This window comes from Penaeus japonicus, unplaced genomic scaffold, assembly GCF_977035675.1.
Source record: "Penaeus japonicus unplaced genomic scaffold, GWHDUDI00000001_assembly GWHDUDI00000015, whole genome shotgun sequence".
NCBI lineage: Eukaryota > Metazoa > Arthropoda > Malacostraca > Decapoda > Penaeidae > Penaeus > Penaeus japonicus.
Window position 1 is genome coordinate 3809715 of NW_028234417.1, and position 10076 is coordinate 3819790.

The window sequence follows — 10076 nt, forward strand, 5'->3', positions numbered from 1 at the left end:
ACACCACACAAGATACGTCGCCGTGATCACGCGAGACCCGAGAAGACGGCTCGACGTTACGGCACCCTCCTCTCGTGTCCAACGACAGTGCGTCACGTCGAATAACGCAAACGCCCGCGTGACGCGTGACGCATGACGCACGACGGCACTGCACGGTATGACTGCATGCCGTGAGCTCCCTCGCCCCTTACCCCCTCCTCCCCGCCCTCCACTGCACGCACGAGAGGCGCAGGCACCGTCCGCGGCCGCCCCATCACGCGAGGTGTCATAAAGTGGCCCTCCGCGACACGAAGCCGGCCGGCCAGGAGGTCATTTTGACACGAATGTGTACTCGAAGGAGGGAAGAATTGACACGGAGACGCAATAAAACAAAGATGCTAATCCCCGCCACGCATGCGACACCCGTCCACGCGTGGAAGGAAGGAGGGAGGGAGGGAGGGAGGGAGGGAGGGAGGGAGGGAGGGAGGAAAGGAAGGAGGGAGGAAAGGAGGGAGGGAGGAAAGGAAGGAGGGAGGGAGAGGGAGGGAGGGAGAGAGGGAGAGAGGGACGAAAGAAGAGATGGAAGGAGGGGAGGGACGTAAAGTGAAGGGAGTAGAAGGGAAGAGAAAAGAAAGGAAAAGGAGGAGGGAAGGGAGGGAATAAGAAAAGGAGAACGAATGCAGAGAAGAAGGGAGGAAGAAGGCACAGAAAGAGAGGGAAGCGAGAGAGAGAAAAAAAAAGAGGGGAAGCACAGAGGGGAGAGAGACACACAACAGGAAGGAGAGGAGAGATAAGGGTTAAATGTAAGAAAGAAGCTGTTCCGGAGGGGAGAGTAATGAGAGGGGAAATGGAAGGGGAAGAAAGGAGCCGTTAAAGGGGAGTTGATCCGATGAAGAAGGGAAAAGCTGACAGACTGAAATGGGAACAATGATCGGAGTGAAGAGCAAGAGCAAGAGCAAGAGCAAGAGCAAGAGCAAGAGCAAGAGCAAGAGAGAGAGAGAGAGAGAGAGAGAGAGAGAGAGAGAGAGAGAGAGAGAGAGAGAGAGAGAGAGAGAGAGAGAGAGAGAGAGAGAGAGAGAGAGAGAGAGAGAGAGAGAGAGAGAGAGAGAGAGAGAGAGAGAGAGAGAGGAGGCAGAACACGCGCGCACACAATAAAATAAAGAAGCAAATCCTGCTTCCGGCCTGACTTTTCCCCCGCCCTCCTACTCCTCCTCGCACGGTCTCTTGCTCTTACCCTCCCACCACTCCTCTCCTCTCCCCTCCCCTTCCTCCCTCCCTCCCCTCCCACCGGCAGTAATGATCGCTAACTGCCAACCCGCGTCTCCATTCTCTTCACCCTCTCAGCCTCCCTCCCTCCTTCCTCCCTCCCTCCTCCCTCAATCCCATGTCCCCTATCCATCCCCCCCCCCCCACGGCCGTTTCCGATAACGATAATGCAACGCTCATCGACGCGGCGACCGTTGCCACAATGAATGGCAAAACCTGGAAGTGTGATGATTTAATAATGGCCGATTAATCCTTCCGCCGCCGACCCGTGCTCGTGCGATGCAGCGAACGAGGAGGTGGGTGTGGGTGTGGGTGTGGGTGTGGGTGTGGGTGTGGGTGTGGGTGGGGTGGGGTCTATTTGTCGAGTCAAATTTCGTGTCATGCTTGAACTTGCACGCACTGAAAACATAGATTTTTTACAAAAAAAAAAAAAAAAAAAAAGAAGACAATATACAGCTTGAGGTAGATGGAGATGGAGATGGAGGGGGAGGGGGAGGGGGAGACTTTTGACTTTGACAAGTTTATTGAGACAAGTGGTTACTTATATCTAAAAAAAGTGAGTGAGTGAGTGAGTGAGTGAGTGAGTGAGTGAGAAAGAGAGAGTGTGGGGGTCGCGCTGGAGGTCACCTACCGAAGGGGGCGAGCTCAACCCCGCAACCTCCCCGGGTCGGCCTCCGCGGGGGAGCGAGCGGAAGTACCGGACTCGCGTGGGTGCGGGAAAGCGCGAGACGAGCGGTTGATCGCGAGGGTTATGGCCGTCATTACTGGCGCTGTTTGTTGGCCCACGAAGGGTCATGGGATGGGATCGACAGCCGTAACCGAAGAGAAAGCCCCCCCCCCCCCCCCCAAAAAAAAAAAAAAAAAAAACAAAAAGAAAGAAACAAAAGCAAAGTCTCGTCTACCCCTCCCACCCACACCGTACCCACCGTTCCCCTTCCCACCCCGCTTCCCAAAACGCCCTTCATATTGTGCTTACACACGCTATTCACCCCCGACGCCCAATCCCTTCCGAGGCTTCATCATTCTCACTCGATATTCTGGGGTCAGGTCGGTGTGAGGTCATAATCCCCTCACAGTTGGGGTCGAGAGAAAAACACACACACACACACACACACACACACACACACACACACACACACACACACAAACACACACACACACACAGAGAGAGAGAGAGACACCAAGAAAACTGTCACCAGCATGAGGGAGGAAGGGGGGGGGGGGTGAAAGCCCAAAGAAGGGGACGAAATGATGGTACTAATGACTTCATGAACATATGGCACCCATCTCTCCGTCAGCGGCACCTACACGTCACAAGGCCATGCATATAGTAAGAGAAGGGGGGAGATTATGACGAAACGGAGAGAGAGAGAGAGAGAGAGAGAGAGAGAGAGAGAGAGAGAGAGAGAGAGAGAGAGAGAGAGAGAGAGAGAGAGAGAGAGAGGGTGGGGGCAGGGGGATAATATCAGGCTTTATAACCATCTTGATGGAGGAAAGGGATGGAGGAGGGGAGAGGGGAGGAGAAGGGTGAGGAAGGGAGGGGAGGGGAGGGGAGGGAGATGTTAACACGCTTGAGTGACCACGCGGTCCCTAGATGGGAGGAGATGGGGAGAGGGGGGGGGTCAATCTACAGAGGAGGAGGTTGTTAGCATAGAAATCATGGCTCCGGAGACCAATACGCACACTCGGCGCCAACGACCCAAGTGCAGACAAGTGGCGGCGGGTCCTCTGGAGCACCCGAGCGGCTCCATTCAGGAACAAAAGCGCCAAAAATAAAATAAAAAAGAACAAAGCGAGGAGAGGAGAGGAGAGGAGAGGAGGATGGGGGGGGGGTGAGGGAGAGGGAGGGGGAAGACAGACAGACAGACAGAGAGATAGAGATAGAAAGATATATATATATTAGAGAGAGAGAGAGAGAGAGAGAGAGAGAGAGAGAGAGAGAGAGAGAGAGAGAGAGAGAGAGAGAGAGAGAGAGAGAGAGAGAGAGAGAGAAAGAGAGAGAGACGGGAGGAGAACTGTACGTCCTCCGCCCCTCCTCCCAGAGCAAGTCACTCGTACGTAACACTATCCTCCCAGAGCCTTCGGTAAATCCCCACCCCCCTCCCGCCTACTCCCAACACTATCTCCCCCCCTCTCCCCCAGCCACCCCGACACCTCGCACTTAAAAGTTCCGGCTAAACACACCTATAAAAAGGGGCACACAGCCGACTGTGGGGTAACCGTCCGAGACAAGGAACCACCATCATCACCACTACCTCCTCCCTCCTCCTCCCTCCCTCCCTCCCTCCCTCCGGGATCCAATACCATTCTTCCGGCTTCCTCCCCCCCCCACCCCATGCTATGTTGTCCTACTATTCCTCTCTTTCTCCTACGATCAGGTTCGCAGTCATAGAGAGAGAAAAGAAAGAGAGAAAGAAAGAGAGAAAGAAAGGGAGAGAGGGAGGGAGGGAGGGAGGGAGGGAGGGAGGGAGGGAGGGAGGGAGAGAGAGAGAGAGAGAGAGAGAGAGAGAGAGAGAGAGAGGAGAGAGAGAGAGAGAGAGAGAGAGAGAGAGAGAGAGAGAAAGAGAGAGAAAGAGAGAGAAAGAGAGAGAAAGAGAGAGAAAGAGAGAGAAAGAGAGAGAAAGAGAGAGAAAGAGAGAGAAAGAGAAAGAGAGAGACAGTACACCCTTGACAAGCAGGCACGGGGTCACGCCCCTCTGCCCCGCTTCCCGTCACGTCTCGTTACGGCCCGTCACGCCTGGGAACTCACCGAGGCATAGCGGCGGAGGAGTAAGTCACGGCAGAGGGGAGAGAGGAAAGAAGAAGGGAGAGGGGAAGGAAAACGGAATAGGAAAGGAGAGGAGAAGATAGGACGAAAGGGGAGGGGAAGGATAAAAGGAGAGGTGAGAAGGAAAAAGGAGAGGAGAGGAGAGGAGAGGAGAGGAGAGAAATGAATAGTAGTAGGGAGAGAGGAGAGAAGAGGTGAAGATAAAAAGAAAGGTGACGGAAGAAAGATAGGAGGAAGAGATGGAGAAAAGATTGAAGAGTAGTGGGGAGAGGGAGGGAGATGAGAGGGAAGGGAAATAAGAGAGGGAAGTGGGAGAAAAGAAAAAACAAAAGAAAAGAAAGGTGAGGAAAGTAAAGTAAAGTAAAGTAAACGAAAGGAAATGAAAGGAAAGAAAGGAGAGGGGTAAGGGGACCGGAGAGAGAAGAATGAGGAAGTCCAGGATGAGGAGGCTGGTCATGTTCCTGAGGCAACACCCCTCACATGGTCGAGCAAAAAGAAAAAAAAAGTTAAACCCCTTCTCCCAATACAAGAAAAAAAAAGTAATCTTAGCATTAGATAATACTCCACATGACATTCTACTTTGAAGCGTACTTTTCCCTTGAGGATTTAGCTACACGCCAAACAAAAACAGGGAGGGGGGGGAGGGAGGGGAGAGGGAGGGGAGAGAGAGAGGGAGAGAGAGAGAGAGGGAGAGGGAGAGAGAGAGAGAGAGAGAGAGAGAGAGAGAGAGAGGGAGAGAGAGAGAGAGAGAGAGAGAGAGAGAGAGAGAGAGAGAGAGAGAGAGAGAGAGAGAGAGAGAGGTCGGCAACAGAGACTACATACCGCGGACGCCGCTGTAATGGGAATAACGATCCAGGTCACACACAAGCCTCTTCATAAATTCTATTGAGATTCCTCTCGTCACTCGTGCCCTCCCTTCCCTCCCTCCCTCCCTCCCTCCCGTCTCCAGGGCCTCCTCTCGTGGTGCTCTCGAAAAGGCACTCTTTTGTTCTCTTTCTTCTTTCCTTTCCTACTCGGTCCTTCTCTGTCTCCGGCTGTTTATTTCACCTGCACTCACTTTCTCTTTTCCTCTCTCTCAACTCTATTTTACCAATCCTACTGATCCACTCCCGTCCCCACCTACACACAGGTGCAGCTTCTTTCTCCCTCCCCCCTCCCCCCCCTTATGCGTTGCATCATCATCCACCTCTCCCACTACTTACTGACCGAGAGGATGGTATAAAGGAATCCTCTCCCTCTCCCTCTCTCTCTCCTTCTACCTCCCGGGCCACCCATGCGACGGGAGCTCCCAACGGACCTGTCTCGTTGCCTCAACACCCTCGCCTAAGTGCATGGGCGCCCTCCCTTGACCCCACCCCAGCCCACCCTCCACACGGGGCAGGCCCACACGCATTCGGTGGCCTGCGGTGCACAAGCAGCCCGCGCGCCCTCCACCTCCTGCCGCCCACAGCCACTCGGGATCCGTATAATTACCTTGGTATTGAGCGACGCCCATGGACTTAATAGAATCAGCAATCCTTAATCCTTTCACCCTACCCCTACCCCCCCCCTTCCCCGCTACCCTTACCCACAGCACCCGACCCTGCCCTACCCCCTGACCCGCCTGGCAGAAGGAACCTCATCTGTCGTTTCCGCTCGGCTGCTCGCGCCGCCCGGAACGACCCGCGAGACGACGACCCAGGCCTAGGTCCTCCTTCAACAATGCGACCTGTCCTTTGGGGCGCAAGTGGGCGCAGCGCCGCTCGCACTCTTGTGATGCGCTCTGCTCAAAATAAATCTCTAAAATACAAATGGAGGGAAAAGGCAACGAAGAAGGAAGATCAAAGGTGTGTACTTACGGCGCGTTCCTCGAGAAGGGCAGCGGCGCGGTCCTCAGGTCGCTCCCGCTTGTCCTCGGGTCGGCCGAGGTCAGGCTTGCTCAGGACGGAGAGCGGGTGGGTGGGGAGGCCCATCAGCGAGGCCGAGGACACGGCGGAGAGGAGGCCGGGCGGGGCTCCCGACGAGGGCGGGAGGCCGGGCATCCCCGCTAAGGACGGGTGCGGCGCCATCGGTAACGTCGGGGCGTGGGCGCCATGAGGAATGCCTGCTTGGGCGTGCATCTGTTGCTGTGAACACAACGTCAGTCAGTCAATCAAACACCTGATGAGAACGCCATTCGTAAAACTTAATCACGGGAAAAAACAAGACATTAGAGTATATGGACGGACTATCACAAAAGACCAAGACAAATCAGAAAGGGCCAGGAATAATCAATCAGATTTGGGAAGGGCGGAAAAAGACATGAAAGACGACGGAGGCTGCGCCGCCGAGGAAGCTCACTCACCCCGATGATCGCGTTCAATTCCGTCATGGTGACCTGCTTTGCTCTCTCCACCGCCGTGGCGACCTGCTGCTGATGCTGCACGGGGAGATAGATGGAAATGGATAAATAGATCAGTAAAAAGCGAAGTAAATAAGTAGTGTCACGAGTGTAATCAAGAACATAAGGCACTATAGACAGTATTCACCAGTGACTCTTTCACGTGACCGCGGTGCCACTCACCTCCTGGGACAAGAAAGGCAGGACCTGCGCAATGATGGCGTTGAGCCGCTTCGCGATCTCGGTCTGTCGGAAGGAAGAATTGGCGGTTATTAACAGAGACATCATCCTTGCAAATAAATAACTACAGAAAGGGGAAAAAACAGGCACTCGTCCAACTCGAACAAACACACAGCAAGGATGGTCATTTGCACCACAAGACCCCTCCTCCCCCTCCCCCTCCCCCTCCCCGTTCCCTCCCCACTCCCCTTGTGCAATACATCATGTGTAAGTGCGATGATAAAGAGCGGGATGAAGATATATCTAAAGCTGACACTCCAGACCCCGACGGCCTGTCAACTCCCCCCCCCTCTCCCCGACAACCCACCTCTACCCTCAACCCCTTCCACTCCACCGCCCTCTCCTCTCTCTTCTCCCCCACCCACTCCCCACTCCCTTCTCTTTCTTCTTCTTCTCCTCCTCCTCCTCTCCCTTCACTGTTATCAACTTCGGAGTGGGGTTCCCTCCCATCGCCCGCCCACCCTCCCTCCCTCTTATTACTTCTTACTATTTTTCTTCCACCTCCTCCGTCTTCATCGTCTGCTCTTCCAGAATTACCCCTTCCTCTCCCCTCTGCGTTTAATACTAGTTAACCCTTCCCTCCGCACCCCTCCCTCCCTCCCTCCCACCCAACACCAGAACTCAGCCCTCAAATTCCACAATTCTTGTCCTGCGTCCTTCGAGTGGTCCTCCTGCCATGTGGCACACAATCCCCACTTGCCTTGACCTTCCCCTCTCTTTCCTCCTTCCTTCTCTCCCGTCCCTCTCTCTCTCTTCAGTCCCTCCCCCCTCTCCCGTAACAAACCAACCACCTGCCACTCCAAATGAAGGTGTTCCTTCACAACACGCGGCCGACACAGCGCCGACGCCCGCCCAGGTGCGCACTTAAACATGCCACCCAACTACGATAAGGCCACACTCAGGGTACACACGCACACACACAATCACACATACAGAACCCCCCTCCCTCCCTCCTCCTCTCTCACACATATACAACCCTCCCTCTCCTTCCCTCCCTCCCTCCCTCCCTCTCTCTCACACACACACACACCACCTGCACCCTAGCCCTGCCCGTTCACAGCCCACAGGTGACAGCTGGTGACCTGGGGGCGCTGTGGCACGGAAATCCATGTATGCATAATCATTACAGTCATTATCCACTCAGCGACGAATGCATGCACGTATACATACATACATACATACATACATACGTAGACATTTCTTCCCTCTACATACGCGAACACAAACATTAATCGCAGATGTATATCAGTCCATTGAGCTATATTGAATATAGATTACAAGAAACAAAAACACTCACCTGTTTGTGCATCTCGACGTTGAGGCCGTACGACATCTCGTAATACTGCAATAGAAAAAAAGACGAAGTTTTAGCTTTATCCGGCATTAAATAAATACATAATAATAAAATACATATATAAAATGAAGGAGTAGAGGAAGGCGAGAGACCGGGAGGGAAATAGCAATATTGATAGACAGATAGATAAATAAATAGATAGATAGAGAAGTATACTCTAAACGACCTTAACCCCCCCCCCAGGAAACAAACAAACAAAAAAATATATAAACAGAAAGATCCCAAGCTCACAATCTATTTCCTTAACACAAACACAAACACACACACACAAAAGCACACACAAGCACACGTCATATATATATATATATATATATATATATATATATATATATATATATATATATATATATATATATATATATATATCCCCGGCTAATTCATTTCATCCCTCGCCTTTATTCCCCTTTGTTCCACTCTCTCGACCTTTCTACTGCTCTCAATTTCCATTCCATCTCATTCTACCCTTTCTCATTACTATTTTTCAGACATTTAATTCCTCAGTCTTCCCCCTCCCTTCCTCTCCTTCCCAATTATATAATTTTCTTTTCTTCTTTTCCGAGCAATTATTTCGCGTCTCCCCTTGTCATCCCTTCCCCGTCACCCCCTCCCCCTCCCCTTCCCTCCCTCCCTGTCTTTCCTTCCTCCCTTCTCTTTAATCCCTTCCGATCTTCCGTGCTCATTTTTTCCCCTTTCTCTCTTCCTCCTAATTTTTATCCTTATTTCCCTTCTTCTTCATACTCTCCTCCTCTTCCTCCCTATCCTCCCTCTTTCTTCACCCTCTTCCCTCGGCCCCGTGCCTCGGATCCCGACCGGTGCCAATGGCATCGTTGGCCTCATTACCCAAAACAAACTTAATTAAGGCAGAGGCGGCTAGGGGCGGGGAGAGGGAAGGGGTGTGAGGGGACGGACAGAGGTAGGGAAGAGAAGAGAAGAGAAGGGAAGAGAAGGGAAGGGAAGGGAAGGGAAGGGAAGGGAAGGGAAGGGAAGGGAAGGGAAGAAGGGAAGGGGCGGACAGAGGAAGGAAAAGGAAAGGAAGGGAGGGGCGGACAGAGGAAGGAAAAGGAAAGGAAGGGAAGGGAAGGGTCGGACAGAGGAAGGAAAAGGAGATGAAGGGAAGGGAAGGGAAGAAGAGAAGGAAGAGAAGGGGAGGGGTAGAATAGACGGCCATGAGTGGACGAAGGAGAGAAGAGGAATAACTGAGGAAGAACAGTGCAGGATACGGACGACGAAAGAGGAAGAAGAGACGCGAGGGAGGACAAGATTACAGAGACGGGATAGGGAGGAGGGTGGAGGGGTAGGGAGGAGGGTGGAGTGGTAGAAGAGAGAATAATCAAAGTCAGCAAGCCGCTTACCATCTCCGCGCTGACAACAAAAGCTCCTCCTCCCTATACAGTGTCTCTTTCACTCACTCTCGCTCACGTCTCTTCTCTTCTCTAAGCTTCCCTCGCCTCTTCCTTTCCATCTTCCGCCTCCTTGCTGCTCGCCCCTTCCTCGCTCTCCTCTTGTCCCTCTCCCTCATTTTTGCCGTCTTTCCCCTCTTCCTCTTTGATTATTCTTACCTCTTCGTATTGTCCTCTCTTCCTCCTCCATCACTTCCCTTTACGTATCCTCTTCAAATTTATTCTCATTCCCTTCCTCCTCCTCCTCCTCGTTCTCCCCCCTTCCCTCCTCCTCTTCTCGTTTCCTTTTACTTAGTCTTTTATTCTCGCCTCCTCCCTTTTTCTATGGCGTATCATTCCCTTTTTTCTCATTCTCTTCTCTTTATCTCTTCCTTATCCCTCTCTCTCAGCTTTTCTTTCCCTTAATATCTTTTTCTTCTCATACTCTCCTCCTTCCCATATTCTTCTTTTTCTAATTACCCTTCTTCCTCCTCCTCTTCCTCCTGCTCCTCCTCCTCTTCCTCCTCCTCAGGCCAGACCAAAGCGCCGGCGACACCTAACATGGCGACATCATTTTGCTGTAAATTAATCCCATAATGACCACGATTAATTTTAAAAGCCTCCGCCTTCCCTCCCTTTCCCCCCTCCTTACCCCCTCCATCCACCCAACCACACCGCCCTCCTCCTCTTGCTCTCTCTCTCTCTCTCTCTCTCTCTCTCTCTCTCTCTCTC

General features: G+C 52.6%; 1 protein-coding gene across 6 annotated transcripts in view; it reads right to left on the reverse strand.

Moving 5' to 3' along the window:
* The window catches only part of gro (TLE family member transcriptional corepressor groucho), a 66969-nt gene that overhangs the window by 16721 nt on the left and 40172 nt on the right, over positions 1 to 10076 (reverse strand). For 4 of the 6 annotated variants that reach the window (XM_043016119.2, XM_043016122.2, XM_043016123.2 and 1 more), the window contains 4 exons: positions 7909 to 7953; positions 6555 to 6617; positions 6336 to 6410; positions 5851 to 6117 (listed from right to left, as the gene is read on the reverse strand). In XM_043016119.2, the coding sequence (XP_042872053.1) occupies positions 5851 to 6117; positions 6336 to 6410; positions 6555 to 6617; positions 7909 to 7953 (450 nt within the window). The remainder of the gene's footprint in view (positions 1 to 5850; positions 6118 to 6335; positions 6411 to 6554; positions 6618 to 7908; positions 7954 to 10076) is intronic. The other 2 variants (XM_086544364.1, XM_043016120.2) reach the window with 1 other exon arrangement.